The following is a 21,830-nucleotide window of genomic DNA, read 5'->3' on the forward strand; positions in this document are numbered from 1 at the left end:
ACCACATAGATAAGCACCTGTATGGGTTGGGAGCATCTGCTTGAGTGTGAGCTTTGTCTTTTCATTTAGTATGAATGCTTCTAATGTAGCCAGACACCCACTTTTCTTCTTGGTTCAGCCTCGCTTAAAATTAAAGTGGCATAAAATCCTTCAGTCCTCTCTGACATGACTAGTTATTTTAACTCCATAATGACATGGATTTTTTGGTGTCCTTCAGCTCTTGCTTCTAATGTACTTGTGGGGCTTTGCCTGTCTTCTTTTGTGACTTTGATAGCTGTAGTTTTTATTACCTTGATTTTAATCCTGATTTTTATATGTATGTACCTGTTCAGTTCTTTCTGTTTTCAATTCTGATTCAGTATCTTTTATTATTTTCCTTGTCAGGTCAGGAAGTAGTAGCATTCACCTTGTATTGGAGAATATTCACCTTGTATTTTTTATTGCAAAGAAACATCTGCAGGTTTTTGAAATCCATTACGTGTTTTTTTTCCGGTCACTGTTTGTTACTTTTGTCAGAATTGCTTTCCATGTTTGTGTGCGTAAACATTTTTTCAGCATATCAATGAGAATTAAATTTCAGGTATTTATTTTTAACTTACATTTTTCACTGGGTGTAAAGTGCTTCCCATGCCATGTTATAGGCACTAGCCAGTCGCCAGCACATGTATGAGTATATGCAGTTCCCTGCTGCCTCCAGTTTCTTCAGATGCTTTGCTGTTGTTTGAAGAACAAGTAGTCAGCCATGAGTTGTCTGGCTAGTAAAGGATCCTCTGCTCCTGAAGCAGCTGTTTTGGTCTTGTGCTATCATCTTTTCTTTCTCCAATAACCAAATACTGTCTTATAACTAGTGTTCTATGAGTGAGAAGCCAGAGGCAATCTTTCTTGAAATACCGTAACACAGGACTCCTAGACGATGTCTGGGATTTATGTGAAAATTGGACAAAAAGTTTCTGCAGACGTTTCTCTGTAATGGTAGACACTCTAAATGGCTCTATCAGATTTATGCTGCATTCACATGCTATATTTAGTATTTCAATTATGCTGTTTCAAAAAGCAATTATGGTATGTATTGTTTTATATGAGGAAACATAAAAGATGCAAAAATCTGAGAGAACATCTCAAGTGTTGACAAACTTTTGGCTATCTGTGTTTTGCCAATTTTTTCTTCTTTAAAACATGTTTTTCCTTTCCTGTCCACAGAGGTACCAAACAAACAAATCAAATAAAAACAAAACAAACTTAAGAACAAACAGCTTAAAAACTGGTACTTTTAGGAGGTCTTCTAGACAGCTTTTCTCCCTGCTGATGCAAAGCAATGCTGGGAGGAAAAAAATGCAATCTTTCTGTAAAGTAGGATTCTTTGGTAGAGGGCTTTGTTGGAGCTGTTTTATCTGTAGTGAAACAGAACTTCAGGGGTTATGGTGGCATGTATCCATTAAAGTACAATGTTGCACTTCTGTTTTCTACAAGCTGGTCTACAAGGTAGACATAAAGAAATTGTTTCTTAAAGCATTCAGTCCTGGAATTTTTTACGACCACTTTTTGCACTTAATCTATCCAAAATGTTTCTTTTAGGACTTTTGATTTTGAGGGGAGCGCTTTGTATCTCATGTTACTCAAACCTGAGATTTGCACTGTATGCTTTTTTTCCTTAAAAAGGATAATTTTTAAATAAAATCATATATTTTAATAGTTGGACCTGATGATCTTAGAGGTCTGTATCAACTTAAACGATTTTATTTGATCTTTTTGGACCTTTACTTTCATTATTAGCTGTTACATAAGATTTAGCTGAAGGGCTTAAACTGAAGGAGCTTAACTGGAATTTTCTGTTGCAAAAACATTGAAGTGTTGGTCAGTACTTTAACCTACACTGTCATGAAGTTGAACTTGAAATGTGAACAGCTAAACTTGTACTAGTTCTTGGGTCGTAAACATTGTACTACAGATACCTATCAGGAGGTTGATCCTTGTTCTGTGCAAATTAGTGGATGCTTTACTCTGCATTCTGTAGTGTCACGGTTTTGCTGTTTTGCCCGTGCATGTCTTCAAGCTGCATGCCCTACCAGCGTGTGTCAAACCTTACAGTGCTCCACCAGTAAAGGTTTCTGAACTATGAATCACCACAAACAGTTTTCAGCTGTTAAACTAAACCAAAAATTTACACCATAAATAACCACTACCTAACAGAGACTGTCAATATTGTATTTCTTTCAGAAACCTCATTAAGGTCTAAACTATCCCTTTCTCCCATCTGTGTGGAGAAAAGTCCTTTGCTATACATTGCTCCTTAGGAGAACAGGTCCACTAATTTTAGACTAAATCAGTGTATCATGCACACTGAACTTTTAAATGTAGTCTTTGGACCTATGATTAATTAAAGAAATGTAGCTACAGAGCTACAGTACTACTTCTGCATTGCAATTAGTTTTATAAAACAGCAAAATGCAGTGAGGCTGAGAACACAGTTGTTCAATGTGTCAATTAACACAGAAGAAAACATCCAATTTTCTTTATCTGTATAATGAATTTCATGAATAGATCTAATTATAATTCTACTGCCACCAGTTGTTGACAAATCTGTTTAATGTTTATAAAAACAGACTGTGTGTACAATATGTTAGGCTATAAACCGTATTATGAAGCTTGCAAAATTCAATTATGAGAGTTTGACATTTGCAAAGAAAAGGCCGGCATTCTTGCTATGCCATTCTAGAGAGTCAAGTATTTCAATTCCTAGTGAAAATTACTTGAAGTTCAAATACCAGAGTATAATATTTTGAGATAATTTTGGATTATGTAATTCCGAACGTGCTGGCCAAATAGCCTGAGTAAGAGTGGCCAAACTTGTAATAAGAACGAAAAACGATCCAGCATTTCTTCCTCTCCCACTGCTGTGTTCCCCTCTCCCAAGGAGTGCTCGGTCCAGTGCCTCCGCTAAAGAATTAGTCTAAGGCAAGGAAGGCTTGTTTTTTCCTGCTCTGATTTCCAGCTGCCTTCTCCCCTTTCATCCAGTCCCTGTACTGTAGCTACTACCCGACTGCTTCCTCTCCTCGCTCTCTTCAGTTGCCTTTCCATCATCTTTACGTGTTCTCTTATTCTCCACAAAGACCATGTAGATAGGTCTTGTCTCTGGATAGCCAACTGTAACCATCTGTATTTGAAAGCTGGGTGTGTATGGTGATTTGATTTATTCTCAAATTTGTTGGAGTGTTCTGCTAAGGAATTATGTGTATAGCAAAGTCCTCAAGGCAGATAGGAAAATGGGATACTGAGCTATACCATTTTCCTGTACTCTCGGTGCACTGATGTCAGACATGTTCAGTCATTCCAATTTCTGGAATACTATTCTGAGCATGCTGTTTGTTGTTGTGTTTTTTTTTTTTTTTTTTTTTTTTTTTTTTATTTTGTTGTTGTTGTTTTGTTTTTCTAAACTGCCCTCCAAGTGATATATGTTTAATTTAGAAATAAGTACTACAATATTCTGATGTTTTCCCTTGGGAAAATAATATATAATTAAATAAAATGGGTTCCCCATGAAAAATGAGTTTTTGGTTGTTCGCTTCAGTTAACATCTTTATCAACATCTTTATCACCTCATATATCAGGCCCCAACTAATATTCCTGAGGCACTCTGAGTGCCTACTTCCTCCTTTAAAAGCCGATCAGAAAAAAACTTCCTCAAGTTTCTTTTGAGTTGTAAAGCTAAATACCTTCCTGTCCTGCTAATTTTTTCTTACTTCGTTTGTTCTCTAACCTCTTCTTCTGATGTCTCTGAAGAGAGATTCTGTGACTCTTTCATACAGAGACTTTTCAGCATGGAAATCTCTGAAGGTCATTCACAGTGAAAATGAATGCAGAAAAAGATTTTTTTCTATCAGCTCCTTTTATATAACAACCATTCTTTACATTTTCTGACGAGCTTGCTGACTCCAGTGTATTTGAAAGAGGATTTATTATCAGTTTTATTGCTATTTTACAAGTTTTTCCTGCAAATCTTTTTTGACATGTGATAATGTGTTTCTATGTTTTAATTTATCAGAGTTCACAAACCTTTGAGTGTTCCTTGTTTGACAAAATTTCAGCTTTTCAAGGTCTGCTTTCAAGTCCCAATCTGCCACTTCTTCGTTTTATCTGCTGCTTTGTGATAGGTGGTTGACATGTTAAAATAAAGTTTTCTTTATTACTTTATTTTAAGATTGTAAGAGATGTATCAGTATGATTGAGATTTTTAGTTAGTGTGCGTTTATCTGTGCAGGTTATTGTGAATCTGCGTTTGATAATTGCAGATACAGATTCATTTAGAATGCTTTCAGTGCCTGAAAAAAGTCATCAGACACTTCATAAATATCAGACACTTCATAAATATTGAGGAGATAACGAGGATATGAGTAAGAGCTTATATGTCTCAGTAAGGAAACATGTTGAAATAATATATTATCCTTTTATGACAAGGGCAATGCATGATCAAGTTGGAAATATCCTAATAGAGGTGCAAAACTGCCTGCATAAAACTGCTTGGTGAATGGTTATTAACGGGGTCCTGTCAGAATAATCTATCCTGTGGGACATGAGAGGATATATGTTGGGATTAGGTGTGGGTGGTCTTCCAGTGTTTCATCACTTTGAACCAGAGTTTGCTTATTAAATTTACAGGTGTCACTATACCTTAAAGGGATTTAAAGTGCATTGGAGGACAGCTGTAGAGTTTAAAATAATTTGAGAAACTGGAGAGATGGTTGGAAAAATGTAGTGGGTTCTTTTTTTTTTTTTTTCTTCCAAGATCAGATTAACTAGATCAGATTAACTCAACAGATTAATTAGGTCATCACTAATTAGTGATGCCATGTTTGTATGGCATCCAAAAAAAGCACTTTTTTTTTTCATTTGCAATGATCTAGAAGCATCTGGATGTATGACTTATGCCGTGGCTTTCAAAGTTGAACCTTGACTGAAGTTTGTGACTGAACCTTGACTTGTGTGAGGCTGTGAGCCATTTGACTGAAAAGAGAAAACAGGATTGATAAGGGGAGACCTGTACATTGTTCAGTGTGAAGATGACAAGACTGGGCAGAAGAGGAGAATATCTAGTTTTCTACTGTATAAAAGGTGGATTCCAGAGAACTGTAGAATCTGTATTTCATGTCTGCGGCACGCAGATGAAGTAAGTGAGAGTATAAAGAGTTTATTAAAGCAATAAAAAATTAGATTGGAGAGTGAAGGGACGAGATGGTGGGCGAGTGTCTTCAGGTAGCGCAGCTGACGCAGTGCTGGCTGTGCTGTCATATCGCAGCTAGCACGCTGACCTGAATTGTACGGGGAAGTTGCAAAGTTATCTGTCATTGCAGATTGTAGGAAGATCACAGAAACATATGTCACATAGCTGTGCAGTCACCGTGGCAAAGAGTGGAATAGATGACCTCTTGAAGAACATTGTGACCCTTGTTCAGCACCCAGCTGGTCTTATAAGCACGGACTTGAGGATTTCTAGGTTCCAGTAGCACGGAGATGAGATTGTAATGCTGACCTCCTGATGCTTCCTGATGCATACCGACACTGATGAGGGAATGTTAAGTTGTAGTATTAAGGCAGAAAGTTTTGTAGAGGAGTAATAGTGCTGGAGTTCAGCTACTGATATGTAGGCTGCATCAGTGCTTTCTTGGGATGATAATGTGGCAGTAGATTTTTTGTTCAAAATAAATGACAGCTTCTAGGTGAATCATGGGTTTAACCTAGTAGGACATCTTTTACTTTCTTCTTTAAAAAATAAACATTTCTTTTGAGGCAAAAAAAAAAAGCATTTCTGATAATCATATGAATGAGTTTTATTCTTAATAATGGTATTATTTCTATACCTGTGTAGGTAGTGGTTTTCATATAAATTTAGATAAAGAATTACTGGATTTCTACTCAAAGTAAATGCAGTTTTTTCTTACTTAGTCCAGAAGAAGAAAACCAAGGCATTTGGTCTTACTAACAACCTGAAAATGGTCAAATTTTACTTTCTTCACAGTAATACTTTGGAAATGTATTTCTTTAGGAGAAGAAAAGCTGTAAACTTACCACAAATCTTTTAGAATTATGTTATCCGCAAGTTTGTGTACTTTTAAATCAACTTTTCATCTTCTGTTTTTGTTTTTCGTTAGGAAAGGAGACTGAGAAAGCCAAAGATCGGTGTGATAAAGCCACTATGAAGCTTCATATGTTGCATAATCAGTATGTGTTGGCACTGAAAGGAGCACAGTTACACCAGCACCAATATTATGACACTACGCTTCCTCTGTTACTTGATTCGCTACAGAAAATGCAAGAAGAAATGATTAAAGCCCTGTAAGATCTCTTCATACATATATTTAAATGTGCAAAACTTTGTGTGCAGTATCCTAATTTATAGACTTATTAGAAAATAATAAACTTTAATTATTTTTATATCAAGAACAATGAGAAAAGCTACTTGTATCTTTCAATTAACAATAATTGTGAATAGATAAGTATTCAAATACAGACAGTAGTTTTCAGGGGATGCTTATGCATTTTGGCGAGACACTATCTTCTTGTAAAACTTAAATTTGACAGAAAGTGCAGTGTTTACAGTTGAGCTCATGCTTTGTCCTCTCCTTTAGCTGGAATAACAGAGAAGTTTGTTGCCTCTCCGTAGTCTTATTTTTATGAAACTCTCCCACTAACAAATTTGCTTTTAACTCTCCAACCATCTTGACAGTCATTTTGGAGGAGGTCCAGGCAGATGTATGGTTAGTCATAGGCATGGGCAAATAACAGGATCACGTAGACCTAATCTCAGTGAAAGGAATCCAACCTTAAAAATACAATTACCTTTTCCCTGAAAAGTCATTCTCTACATAATTACAGAAGAGATATGCAAACTGATGATCTCGGAGAACAGAAAATTAGTACTTTAAGCCCTCTTTTCTGGTCTGTAACCACTGTGCTGCCTCTCTGACCTTCCTGAAGAACGTGAGTTGGTTAGGTCTTTTTCCTGGGCATTCTGTGTATCACTTAGTTTAAAAGGCAGGGTAGTTACTTTTTCTTGTAGTTATTGTTCGTTTAGATGTGATGCACTCATTTTCTTACCTTTTCTGGAGCCTATGTTCATTTTGACTTCAGCAAGTGAGGGAGAGTTGAGGATTTCATACTCTATATGCTTAGGTGATGCAGACAACGTTAATGGCCCCATATAGTATATCGTATTACTGCCTTTGATGCTGGTGCAGGTTATGTAAAATGAAATAGACCTCTGTAGTATTCTCCTCAGTCCTTTTAATCTTTATGTAGAATCACAAGAGAATACAGGTAAAATTTTCTGTTGCAATTAAGTTGATTTTTCAGAAATGTAAGTCATAGTAATTCACTGAAGTGTTTTATCATGCAAAACCTATTGAACCCATTTGTCTTTGTTATCACTGAGGTAAAGACTGGAAACAATTTTTGTCAATAGCTGATCATTTTTAGTGAGATCTGAGATGATTGGAAAATTAGTGCTTTCTGTTAATTGTGGGCTTAATTCTGTAAAAAGAAGTGGTGAGGTCAGGTGTGAAGCTAGATGTTGCCATAGTATGAAACAAACTTCCTTAATAGTCCCGATTTGGCAGATCAATTTGTTTGGCAATCTTGAAGCATAGATTAACATTATTATTATTTTGTAGTTGACATTGATTCCCTTTCTCTTAGATATAGCATTGCTGTAGCTGGCATTGGCTTATCTCTTTTGTTGCTGTCTTTGAATTGTTTTCTGGAGTGTTTTCAGACGTGTTGTTCACAGACAAGACAAAATGCTTCTCTTGTCTGTTCTCTCCTCAGAAAATGTACTGGAAAAATTCAAGCAAATAGTGTTTTCCTATTGAGTAAACAAGTCTAGAGATCATATCCAGGATAAAATATTAATACTTCTTTCTCTGCATTTTTCTCTGGTATGGTTAAAATTGATCAGTATTTGAAAAAGCTTGCTATACTTCAGCACCTGGTAAGCCAGAAAATCTGTCAATAAAAAATAAAATAAAATTGCAAATGATTTTGAGGGTTCATTTATGGAAAGTGGAGAACAGCAAAGTATTCTGAGGAAGTGTTACTGTATGCTATTAAAACTTGTGGTCCAATATGGCATAGTCCTTTCCTACTCCTTAATCACTTGCTTTTCTCCACTCCAGGGACCAGGTAATGACAAGACTGGATGACACGTACTTTCTTGTGTGAACTTCTTCCGTGATTTTGGTTCTTCTTGTAAATGTATGCCAACTTGTGATGTATGCCAATTCATAAAATGAACTTATGTTAAAGGATGGATAAAATGATGAAAAAACACCAACAGTTTTCACACTGCCTTTTCCCTTATGCCAGAATATATTTATTTTATCAGTCAGGGGAATATGAGACACTTCAGTGTAGACAAACATGTTGTGAAAAAGGGTATCATCAAGGAGCTGTGTGTGTTCGTTTTCCCTGTAATCTCTACAGCTTTAGTTTAGCTACCCTGTATGTAGATGCACTGAAATCAGTACAAGGAGCATGTTATTAGAGACTTCTCCATCAATGGCCAATTTGTAAAGAAGAGGCCACAACTGATCTGTTGTTTCTTTGAGTAATATATTGTCTTATTTTTTCCCTTTTTAGCCAGTTGCAACAAGAATTTGTAAAAACAGGAAATTGAAAGTTTGAAGCATCTTCAATGCCATCTATGCCTTCAGTGCCATGTTATACACTAGAATTTTTTTTCCTCTCTAGAAAAGGAATCTTGGATGAGTATAGCCAGATCACCAGTCTCGTTACGGAAGAGATTGTGAATGTCCATAAAGAGATCCAGACCTCGGTTGAACAGATAGACCCCAATTCTGAGTATAATGACTTCGTAGATACTCACAGGTGTGTATTTCCTTCTTGCTGTGCATCTTAATGTTTCTTAAGAAAACCTTGCATTAAATTTCAATGCTGTTTAAGCAATCAGAGTTGAATTTATTTCTTTGTTTCCTTGTACATTGTTACTTGTAAAGCTTTATCCTAATCCTAAAAGTAGTTCTACCTGCATGTGTAGAAGAAGGTTGGCTGAAAGTCAGCCTTTTAACCCTATTTCTCTAACCATCCATCTATTTGTCTGGTTCTAGAATAACAAAATTCATATTAATGTTGTTATGATTCTCTGAACCATAACTTTGGTAATACGTGTTGATCTAGATTCAGCATGGGCTAATTTACTGAGTATTTGGATGCAGTTTGCATCCTGTGCTGTGCTGTTTGTTTGCTTTATTTCTCTTACTGTCTATATTGTGGGTAAATGAATGCTAGGCATCTCTGTGCACACTGCAGTTATTGCAGATTGAGCAGTGCCTGAAACAATCTGAGTACACAGATAAGGCCTTTGACATGTCTCACATGACATCCAGGTCTCCAAACTGGGAAGATAAGGATTTGATGGGTGGACCATCCGGTGGATAAGGAATTGGTGTGAACGCCACACTCGAGAGTGCTGGTTAATGGTTCTGCGTCCAGGTGGACGCCAGCGATGAGGGGTGACCCTCAGAGGCCTGTCCTGGGACTGGTGCTGTTTCGTATCTTTATCAGTGACACACAGCGGGATCGAGTGCATCCTCAGCACGTTTGCAGATGACACCAAGCTGGGTGGTGCAGTTGATACAGTAGAAGGAAGGGATGCCATCCAGAGGGACCTGGGCAAGCTGGAGAAGTGGGCCCATGTGAAACTAACGAGGTTCAACAAGCCCAAGTGCAGGGTGCTGTGCCTGGGTTGGGCGATCCAAGACATGAGCACAGACTGGGAGAAGAACTCACTGAGAGCAGCCCTGTGGAGAGAGAGACTTGGGGTTCTGGTGGATGAAAAAGTTTGATGTGAGCCAGCAGTGTGTGCTTGCAGCCCAGCAGGCCAACTGCGTCCTGGGCTTCATCAACAGAGAGATGGGCAGCAGGTGGAGGGAGGTAACTGCCCCCCTCTGCTCTGCCCTCATGAGGCCCCACCTGGAGTGCTGCATCCAGGGCTGGGGCCCCGGCACAAGGAGGATGTGGGGCAGTTAGAGTGGGCTCAGAGGAGGGCCACAAAGATAACCCTCCAGAGAGGGCTGGAGCAGCTCACCTATGAAGAAAGGTGGAGAGAGCTGGGGCTGCTCAGCCTGGAGAAAAAAAGAACACTCTTGAGAGACCTCATTGCAGCTTTTCAGTACTTAAGGGGGGCTTATAAAAGCATGGAGAGCAACTTTTTGCTCAGACAGACAGTGAAAGGACTAGGGGTAATAGTTTTAAACTAGAAGAGGGGAGATTGAGATTAGAGGTTAGAAATTCTTCAGAGGGTGGTGAGGCACTGGCACAGGCTGCCCAGAGAAGCTGTTGATGCCCCATCCCTGGAGGTGCTCAAGGCCAGGCTGGATGGGGCTCTGGGCAACCTGGCCTGGTGGGAGGTGTCCCTGCCCATGGCAGGGGGTTGGAACTTAAGGTCCCTTCCAACCCAAGCCATTCTGTGACTCTGTTAATGTAATAAAGTTTTATATTAAAAAACTGACAAACAAACAAGGATTGTATTAACCATTTATTGAACTGTTACTGTACATTGTTACATGTGGAAATAGTTTTAAGACCTTGTTTGTTAAGTTGCAAATTTGTAGTGGTTAAGTGAAGGTTTATAGCAGGATTAGTGGACCTATGCATGTAGATTTCCTGAGAAGCTCGGTTATCATGTGAGCTTAATTCAAAGAACTGTATTCAGTTTTATACTCTGGTATGGTTTTAGGACTGTGTTGTTCATTCAAAGGAAGAAGAAGATGCAGTTGCTGCTTTCCATTTATTCCATACGTGATTTTATCTATATTCCATTACTAAAATAATTCAAAGTGTAATGATTTGCTTTATGCTCCACTGAAAGATGCATGTTAATTTTACAAATATAACATTTATTTACTGGATTAGGTCATCAGAAGTTGTTGAACAAGAAATAGAGTTTGATACATCTTTATTAGAAGAAAATGAAAACCTTCAAGCTAATGAGATCATGTGGAATAATCTAACAGCAGAAAGTTTACAAGTCACGTAAGTCTTAACAAAACTTTCATGCTTTGGAAATGCTGTTCTAACTTACATCATCTCATTGCTTTGCTGTGTCCTCATTTTTAAGGTCTGCTTTCTAAAAAGAGAATTTTCATGGTCTAAGCCCTTGTCTGTTGCTGTTTTTATTGTTCTTTAGCACAACGTGCTGAGGCCCCACGGAAGACTTGTCAACGCTATCAATATAGTTACCTTTCCTCCCTGTTTAATTTATACAGTGCCCCAAATTTGTCATAAATTCTCACTGGGAATTCATTTACTTACATGTATCTTCCCAAAACTGTTTCCACATTCAGTTTTCTAGGAAAAACGTTGATATCTGTTGATGAAGCCACTGAGTACAGTACTGCAGTCAGTGATTTGGATTGCCATCCAGAGAAGTTTTCAAATAGATTATTTCACTTGTTTTGTAAATGTTTGTTTTAGTTTTTAAAGGAAATTCTCATTCATCCTTATAACTTTTAAAATGCTAACTTACTAAAACAGGTGTAGCTGTTGTATTGCATTTCATGGAATAAGTCAGCATGGTAAAATATTTCTGCATATTTTAATATGCATATCAGTGTATTCAAATATTTTAATTAATTTTACCAATTTCACCTTTAATTGGTTGTTACTGGGGAACAAATTTCCTGCTGAAGTTATCCTTTGTTAGAATGTTCTCATATCAACCCTAATTTTTCCATAAAATGGTCCAATGCAGTCACCTGTGAGATTGCAAGTATTAATTGTACACTTTAGGTATTTTTTTATATTTACTACAGCAGTTCAAATTGGCAAAGGTAGAATTTCATTGTTTTGTAATGATTTGGTGTCTATACTTTATTTCAGTCCATGTTTGACTTGTTTGTTTTCAAAAGCATAGCTAATCTAAATAACATAGCAGTGGTTGTTTGTTTTTTTTTTTTTTTGTTTGTTTTTTTTGATTTTTTCTGCTTAAGCAAACTTGGAGAAAGAAACTCTTGTTTCTTATAGGTTATTGTGAAAACCAAAGTCATAGAGAGTCTTCATAACAGTAAGATATTTCAAATATAAACGTGTTACAGTAAAGCTTCTGTAGATTGTTCTAGTCCCATGCTTCCTCACTATGACAGATTCTCTAGATTTTCTTCATTCCTTTTCAAGGCCATTAGCTGTCATCTGTTTCTTTCCTGTGTAATCCAATTCCTTTTAATATTTTTTTCTTAAATAGGTGTTGCAGTAAGTTTTTCAATGTACACTTTTAGCTTTCCTTGTCAGAGTTGTCCTCCTCAGTACTGAAACAGCTTCATCTTTCTTGTGAAATAATCCCATGATAATTAAAACCCTTCTCTTCTGTTTAAACATGCTTCTGTTAATAATACACTAATAACATACTCTGCATCATTACTAAAGTGGGATTATTCCTGGATAAGCTATGTAAACATTGTACATATCTAGATCATCTTCAGCTCTGTAACAGGAAAAAATACATGCACAAAATCTACCTCTTCAGTATGTCTTACGGAAGGTAGAGTCTCAGAAAAACTGTAGCTCAAAACAATAAGTAACTTACTTTTTGGCTTTAATAAGACATCAGCATATCTCCTCTCAGGCATTGGTCAACAGGGAAAACTAGGGAGGAGAATAAGAACAGTGTCATCTCATATTTTTCAGCTTGGATATGTTACGACTTGGAAGTAGTATTTGTAATAGTATTAGATTTCTTTTGTGAGTTTGTCCAGTCAGTTTCAAAATGTACAAGCATCTATTGTCAGTAGAATATCTGGTCAAGGAATTCTAAAGGTTAACTTCATAATGTATGAACCTGTTAATTTTTAGTTTAAATTTTTTTGACTAAGTCCTTGTTTTAGCAAAGAATAGGAATAATCTACTCCTTTCCACACATGATAGTCTAAGTTTCTGTCGTACTCCTCCTCTATCATTTTTTTTCAGAGGAGTCTTTAATTGTAGTTACTCCTTTCAAAGAACTTATTCATACCTTTTCTCAAGCCTGTCATCTATCTTTGAACGTTTCTAGGGTTACTGTATTGTTTTTGAGATGAATGACCAGAATTGTACAGGTAATCCAGGTGCATAGATTAGAAAATTGCATAATGAGGTTTCCTTTCTTCTTCTGCTTCATTTCTAACAAATCCAAGGGAGTCGTTCCATTTGATTTCCTGACTGGTGCAGTATGTCAAGCATTGCTTTCATGGAATCATCCATTTTAATTTCAAAATATAATTTCTGAGTGGCACTGGTCAGTTTACAGCCAGCCATTTGCTGCATAAATAAAGTTTTGGATTGTTTTTTCCTCTGTGTATTTGCTTATTTCAATATGAATTGAAATTAATCTTTTAAATAACAATCCAGTTACTGAGCATTTTAAGATCCAGCAAAATCCTTTTCTGTTCTTCACATTCAGCTCCCTTCTTTATTAGCTCAAAAACATTGTATCAGCATTCTTTGTCACTTTTTAAATTGCCCTTTGTATGGGTTATTATGAATGTATTAAGTGCAGATTTTTGTGGAGCTCCGCTACCTATCTCCCAGCACTGTGAAAACTGACTGCTTATTTTTATCTTCTTTGTTCTGTTTTTGGTTTGCTTTTTAGTGCAGGTGAGAAGCCCTTCCTTTTACAACTACTTAGTTCTCTTTAACTGCTTTTACTAATATGTCTCATTAACTGCTGCTTAGTTGTTGTTTTTTTTTTTTTTTTTTGCTATAGTCTTGATTTAAAACCACTGTGGAAAATCAAACCAAAACAGGTATTTGTATCATCTTACTATGCATTACATCATCTTACAAACATTACTATGTTTGCAAGTAAGTTCAGTATATTTATTGATAGATGATGATTTTTTTCCCTTCTGTGTGCTAAAACAGTAGGAATTAGACTGTTGAACTCAACTTTAGTGTTTAGATCACTTCCTTGGATCTTTTAAATACTATAATCAATTTTTTTCTGCATAGTAGAACTAGTTTCAGTATCTACCAAATATAGATAAATCCAGTACACTGACTGGATTTAATTTCCAGACTTTGAAGGGATACAAAGATGTATATTGATCCAAACTCAGTAATTTTGTTTGAATCTGTTGTATTTGTGAGCATACAAGAGACAATCGACAACTTTACATGCATAACTTATTGGAGGACTTAATAAGCTATATATCCTTAAAATACATTTTAGATAAGTGATGAGAAAACTGTCTCAGCTTTTTGTTTTTAGGTAAGTTTGACTAAAGATTTGACAGAGAGAGGTACTAACTAACCCTTCTAAGTTGTTAGAGAGACGTAGTGTCTCCTGATAAATATTGATGACTGTCTTAGACCAATATTGAAATATTTGCAAAAGCAGAACAGTAAAAAGTTTATGCTTGGAAGATCCTAAAGTAACTCAGAAATTTTTGGAAGAACTACATTGACTTTGTTTCAGTATGATGCTGTAATATACAATCAAACATTTCTGAAAAGTTAAAATATTTCAGTGTGTTGATTTGTCATGTGTGCAATCATACATTCCAATGATGAACAATCTTATTAGTTTGGTTTTAATTCCTTGAATACTGGTGCTTGAGTGTATCTATATTTGGTAGATACTGAAGCTCTGTCTCCTCTGCAGAAACATTCTGGTACAGTACTTTGAAGATGCAAGGCAATGATCTCACAACTAAAGATCATCAGCCTAATTCCTGTTATTTCAGCACATGCAGAATGGATCTTTGAAAAGTCATCATCTATTGATAAAGGATGCAATATACTGATCTAACTTGCAAATTTCTAAGTGTAACATCTGCTTCTTATAAGTCAGTTTTTGAGCCAAATACAGCGTTGATTAAAATGCTGATTAGAAGGCTGATCAAAAAGCAGTGTTTTCAGTTAGAGAATTGGTAATTAATTTTTAAGCAATGTATTAAAAAAGTTGATAGCTGATATTAAATTAGAGTCTGTGTAAGAAAATTGTTGTTTCTGAGAAGTTCAGCATAAAGATTTTGATAACCTAATAACAATAAAAATGTCTGATTAAAAAAAAAATGGGCTTCTGAGAAATGTTTCAAGTGTTGTTCTTATCTCAAAATAAACACATGCAGATGCTTGTTCATTTGAGAAGTAAACTTTTATCGTTCGGTATATGGCTTTTTTATAGTCATTTGAGTCTTATAACATCTCTGACTGGCTGAATAAAGAATGTTTAATCAACATTGTATAAAATATATTGGGAGGAGAGAGAACTAATTCAATGTTAAGATTATTCGTTTTGGTACATATAGCACCATCTAGAACATGGGTCCTAGATATCTAGAGCATGTAAATTACTCTTGGTTGACCTCTGACACTCTGACATCTGAAATGATTTGGAGCAACAGATCTGTGCAGTAGCAAGTACTAAAGTATTTTGATTTTATTCCACTCTTTACTACTTTAAAATTGGGCTTGAAAATCTGGAGAAAGCAGACAAAGATGAATAGGTGAGGGAAGATGCACACAGTGCTATATATACCACTTCCTTTTGGGCATTTGCCTATCCATATATATTTTCTATATTTTTTTATACACATGCACACACAAAAGTTTTTTTTCTTTAATTTTCCTCCTGGTTTAACAATTGCTCGATTCCAACATATCTAGTTTGATATGTATTTTAGAAGTCATCGTTATGTGAGTGTTTGTGCAGGGTTGTATGAGAAGTGTGTCACAAAGTCTCATGTTACGTTTGTTGACTTTTTGGTTATTGAAATACTTGCTGCTATAATTGCAAAGTTCCAGTAATGCTTTTGATGTGCAATAACTGTTTTTCTGTTAGTATTAAGTGTTCTTGTACAAGTTTTTTCTTGACTCTGAATTTTCCAGTACCAAAGATTATGTGGCTTTAAAAAAAAAGTTAATTGTAGAGAAAAGTATACATCTTGCTTTTATTGTGAAAAGAGCTATTTAATTTGTAATGCAGGACCTGTTAGTTCTTTTTTCATTTTTTCTAAATGTGAATACATCCGAACTACCAATTCTGTGTATTTAATCAATGTGCTTCAGCAGTCTTAAGGTTTTTGTTTTTTTGTAAAACGTCTCATATATTAGCATTATATTAGGAAGGCATTAGTTCACAAAACTCATCACGCATTCTAGAGAAAATTTTACTGATAGAAGAACCTGTAGGCAGCAGATCATTCTGTAACCTTATATGTTTACACAGGCTAGTGTGGATTTGTAAAAATATAGATTAGTAGTATAATATAAATGAGTATCCACAAGAAAGGCTGTCAAGCACTGAGTAGTATAAATTAAAGACTAATGTTTCTTCTGTTGTTGTTTTTCCTGAGGATGAGAAGTTTCCGAAGTTGTAAAGTTTTTGTATTCACAGTATGTGTTTCTGTAATGTATGTCTTACAGGTTAAAAACAGTAATAGAAGAACTGATGCAAACACAGCAAACGCTTCTGAGCAAAGAGGAACTTGTTTTGGAACTAGAGAAAAAAATAGAAGAGTCCTCTAAGACTTGTGAAAAGAAGTCAGAGTAAGTGGAATTGAAATTTCAAAATATACACACTTTTCCCTCAAATTATTATAATGTAATTCTTAATACTTAAGAAATAACCTGTAGTAGTCTTGTTCTGCTTTTGTCAGAAATGATTCTTATTTATAAACAGCAACAAGTTACATGTAGTTTCCCATTTCAAAAATAAACCTTCCTGACTCCAGATCCTTGTTAATTAGAGAACTGACTGCCTCTTTTAAATTAATTTTGTTGTCATACTGTTGTGATGGCTGAAGAACTGGACCTTTGTTAGTGTTATAATTTCAGCTTGAAGGAAGAAAAAGAGTCAATTTAGGTTGTCTCTTTGACTGACAGAGTTCATTGTGTACATACAATTTTGTGAAAGACTTTTCAGAGTGGAAGTCATGTAGAAGGCGTGTAATCTTTCTTATGCAATAATATGTTTGGAACTTGTCAGGTTGGGTTCATTCTTCATGGCATTTTATTCAGCATACTGAATGTAGAAGCAATATACCCTATGGTACCGCTCAGTAAATAATGAAGGTGAGGGATTAATGGTTATTTTACATGCCATAAATAAATCATTCATCACAATGAGTCATTCTGGTGCCAGATCACTGGTCGTCTGCTACCTCTGGTTAATATTCACATCCTAGTCTAGACTGAAGTAATTATATCAGATTAAAAAAAAAAAAACAACACAAAAGCACTTTTATGTTTGTAGTGATGTTTTTCCAATTCTTTTTGTGACCAGTCATAGTCATACTAACTTGGTCATAAGTACTGATTTACAATACCAGTGAAATGGAATACAATTCCTCAGGTAATACTGTCTGCATACACAAAAGAGACTTTCTTAGCTATCTGTTGAAGGCACCTTGTCAATTGAGGCTACCAATTGTATTTTACTCATATAGAAAACTTTATGTGTGTTTAGTTACTGTGATTAGATAATTTTCTGTTCTTTCTTTGATGAATTCGACATATACTCACAGTATATTTTCCAGTTACCTAATTGATGAATTCGTGACCTTCTTGCTGCACGTTGCATAAAGGATAAACAGTCTGAACCAGAGAGTTTTATTTATATATGTGTATATATATATATATATATATATATATATATATTTAATAACATGACTTTGTCATTTTTGCTGGTTTTCCTTAGGAAAGTTTCTTCATTATTGCCTTTCTGTCTCTCTGAAGGTAGTTCAGACTATCCCGGCCTTCCTGCTGCATGTAGGCTCCGTTGGCCAATCCTGTAGCAGACATTTGTGGTGTTAAGAAGCTGGTTTCAGTCCAGATTGCACCTGTCTTGAGGCCATGTTACTGAGCCTCACCTAAGGTGTTGAGCTTCACCCTTCAGTGCTGAGGAGATCTCTGTATCTGTTTTATCTGGGCAATATGATGGTAAAGTCTGCAAAACTGAGTTTCTTATTTCCTTCCCTTGAACCAGTTTGCAATTCATTTGCCTCCCCACTTCTTTCTGACCCAGCTTCAGCACTGCCAGTCTGAGCTGTGTTTACTGACTTCACAGTGGCAGTCTGTGCTGGGGCTTGATAGTATTTCTCTGTGTCTAATTCTGGCAGCACTATGAATTGAGCTTTACACCTACTGCATTTTTCATTAGGGCATGTGGTGAAGTGTATCTCCACACCCGATTTTGTGTTACTCCTCAATATTAAACTGTGTTGGTAATATTTTCCTGGCACCAATATCCAGTTCTGCCTTCAAATGACAAAATCACCTGCAACACAGAGATTGTTTTATATATATATGTGTGTGTCTGTGTGTGCACAGTATACCATCTGCACTCCTGAGAGAGTAGCATATTGGATATTTGGTCTTTGATTCAGTTTACCTTTCTACCACTTTCCTACCTGTTGCCCTCTTCTGGTCTCACAAGCATTTTTTAGGTAAGATCTCACTCTGTGAGGCTGGTAGTAGCTCTTGCTAGCCCCAGGAACCACAAAGTTTGCATTCATAAAAGCGATAGGCAAAGAGTTTATAGATGCTAATTCTTTATGCATAGATGGATTGGTGAGCATTCTCTGACAGATTTGGGCAAAAAGGCAGATAGTTATCCTGGTATTCGTCTTGCCACAGTCTAGGAAAGAGAATGTAGCACTGGAGTTTCAATATCTAGGATATGTCTTATCTCTGGATCATGAGTTGTAACCACTCAGCAATTGGGTTACTGACATTTTAGCTGATCTGGTATATTCTCCAAAGTTCTCCTGATGGTAAAAGGCCATCAGGAGATGTCATGGGGAGACTTACTTATTTTTTTGCCTCTCCCATAGTGAGATGAAGAACGCTGTCTTCAGGAGAGATTATTAATCTCTTTGTGTGATGTTTTTAAATATCCACAGTCTCATGATGAACTTTGCTTTCGGGTCCTCCAGTTGTGGCTTCGTACATCATGCTCATCCTTTCCATACAAGTGATCATTTGACTGGTTGTAAGGGCTTAGTTTCTTTGGTAGCTTAGTACAGTGCACATCTCTGGAGATATGACATTTTATCTTTTCCTGCCAGTGACAGATGGTTCTTATTACTTCAGAACTTGTTTGAATAATCATCTGTCTCAGGATAGTTTGCGAAGGAATAATTTTGTCATCTAAGACTTCTGGATTTTAGTGTGTTCGGGCTATGCCTATTCCACATCCAGTGTTTACATGTGCAAGTTATGGCAGAGCAGCAACTGTGTCAACAACAAGGTTGAGTAAGGTCTCCCATGCTTTTTTGGACACAATTGAAGCTGTGGATGTGCAAAATTGATAAGCCTTGCAATTTTTTTTTTTTTTATGGATTTTCCAGTAGTTTTGTGGGCAGTGTTGACAGAGCTACTTGAACCTTGTTCATGAGCACAACAACCAGCTTCATTTCTAAAGGAGGAATAATGTGAGACACATGTGTTTTTGCCAGGGCAAATGAAAAATCCTTCAATATCTGCTCAGGTTGTAAACAGGGATAATTTCTTAAGTTTCCTTTTTTCTCCAAAGGGGGAGAGCTCACAGGAGTGTCTGTCTTCCAGAAGTTATCCCAAAGGTACAGAGGGACATAGTACTGCAATCTTCTTTGATGCCCCTTCTCTCAGTAGACCTGGTCCTTGACTTCCTTCATCTCTGCTTTCGGACTGTGAGAACTCTGTTTCTTTCTAGACCGTGTTTCTAGGCTCAGTTGGAGTGCTATTATGGTTGTCCGTGTTGTACCATGGATGCTCTTCTTTGCTGGGCAATTTCTGTCCATCTTTGGTTTGGGCAGTTCCTCAGGGCAACAGAGCCGTCTAGGTACCTGCTCGATTGTCTATTTTGGAGTGTGTCTTTAAGTTGAATGTGGGGGTTCTCTGATACCTTAATGTGAAGAGCTTTCTTATGGCCATCTTCATTTAATTGATCTCTTGTGTTTTCCAAATGAGGAAATCAGCTTTCTAGCATTTCTTTAGTGCTGTCGTTTCATGCTCTTAAAACTGAATTTGTACTTGATGGTGTCAATGTAAGAAGGACGTTCTGCTTTTACACACACAGGTCTACATCCTTCTACGTGTCCCCCAGACTCAACTTCATTAATTTCTAGGCAAGCTGCAGGGTCTGGGGCTTTGTTTAGTTATGTATTTATTTACTTGTGTGTGGAGTCTCTTCAAATGTCTCTCCAGTTGCCTGCAACAAAGTCGGAAACCTTGATGATTGCAGCACAGGAGAGTGGTAAGAGACAAGTCACTTTATGTAGATGTCTGCTTGAAGGCCACCTACATTTTTCTTTCATTCCAAGCTTGTTTCCAGCACAAAAACTGATTAGTAGTTTTCAGTGCTGCAACTATTGTTTGAGAAAGGAGAATCTTGGGTCCTTAACAAACTGTTTTTTTATAAGGTAACAGTTTGAAGTCTGTCAGTGTACGAATGGAGGCATTAAATCTCTCAAATAAAGAAGAGCCGATAAATAGGCTGAAAACTGGAAAGTGGACATAAAACATAGCTGTAACTAAATCTTGTTAGTCTGAGTTACTGACCTGGAAGAAAACTATAACTGATAAGTTGAGGTGACACACTCGTAAGCTCCAACTGAGTTCTGTATTGTGCTTGGCTAGCGGTGTTTTAATCTATCTGAATGTATCACAGGATCAGTGATTGAGTTTGGAAGGGACCTGTAGAGGTCTAACCACCAGAGGTTAACCAAAATGTAAACTTACACAAACAAAAAGGAAAGCTTATGGTAGTTGAGGGTGGCCATTGCTCTGCATTAGGAATAGGGTTGGAGGTAAGAAGGGTAATTTGAAAATGCTCCTGTGATTTCTGAACCCATTAATGGAAAAATACTATGTAATGGTGGTATCGATAAGACCACAAATAGAATATGGGATCCAGTTTCAGTACATATTGCAGAAACAGAGGGATATTCAGAGCAGAGTGAAAAAAAAAAAACAAAAAAACATAAAGGATGAGAGAAAAAAAAGTGTTTTAGTTACTTGTGGAGCTCAATTTATTTAGCTTAAGAATGTTAAGCAGCTACTTGTCTATAGTCCAAAATATATACCTAAGCAGCAGAGTCTTCTTTCAGTCTTGAAGACAGAGACAACAGATATCTCTAACATTAGGCTGGGCCAATTTATTAACCTCATCCTTACACTCAGTGCATTGAAAATGCTTATTGCAACAACTGTGTGGATTGCAGTGGGTTTCTCGTCACTGGAAATCATAATCTAAAAGTCTGTTTCTTCTCTAAAGGATGGGGAACCCTAGTGGTTATAAATTCAGTCAAAAGTGGATGAAAGTAGTAGTATCTGCATTTATTGTTTTTGTTACAGATTGAAATAAGAAAACTAATGGCAAAGTAAAATATATTGCTTTTTTGTCTTGAAGCTTTGAGAATTTTCTAATATTGGCTTCACGTGCTTATGTCTTTCTACAAATAACTCTGCTGAAGAATTTTCACGCTCTTATAAAAGTTTAATAATATTTCCTTCATTGAGTGAATAGATAAAGTGATGAAAAAAAAAACTACACCAAAAAACAGTTTTCAATATTGAAAACGCTTTCTTTTTATAGTTCTTGTAAAGCAAAGTAACCATTTTAAATCATGTGCATTTTAAAATTATTTTTCTTTGCAGTATTGTTCTTTTGTTGAGCCAAAAGCAAGCACTGGAAGAACTTAAGCAAACAGTTCAGCAATTAAGATGCTCAGAGGCAAAATTTGCAGCCCAGAAAGAACTACTGGAACAAAAGGTTCAGGAGAATGATGGGAAAGAACCACCACCTGTAGTGAATTATGAAGAAGATGCCAGATCAGTCACTTCTATGGTAAGTTCTACTGAAT

At 36.4% G+C, this 21,830-nt stretch overlaps 1 protein-coding gene across 3 annotated transcripts in view; it reads left to right on the forward strand.

The window, feature by feature from the left end:
* Positions 1-21,830, forward strand: part of FER (FER tyrosine kinase) — a 190,720-nt gene that overhangs the window by 31,875 nt on the left and 137,015 nt on the right. For all 3 annotated transcript variants that reach the window (XM_082782897.1, XM_082782896.1, XM_082782898.1), the window contains 5 exons: positions 6,147-6,330; positions 8,740-8,877; positions 10,924-11,043; positions 16,411-16,533; positions 21,625-21,814. In XM_082782897.1, coding sequence (XP_082639023.1) covers positions 6,147-6,330; positions 8,740-8,877; positions 10,924-11,043; positions 16,411-16,533; positions 21,625-21,814 — 755 coding nt within the window. The remainder of the gene's footprint in view (positions 1-6,146; positions 6,331-8,739; positions 8,878-10,923; positions 11,044-16,410; positions 16,534-21,624; positions 21,815-21,830) is intronic.

The sequence above is a fragment of the Aythya marila genome (assembly GCF_965140915.1).
Source record: "Aythya marila genome assembly, chromosome: Z".
NCBI lineage: Eukaryota > Metazoa > Chordata > Aves > Anseriformes > Anatidae > Aythya > Aythya marila.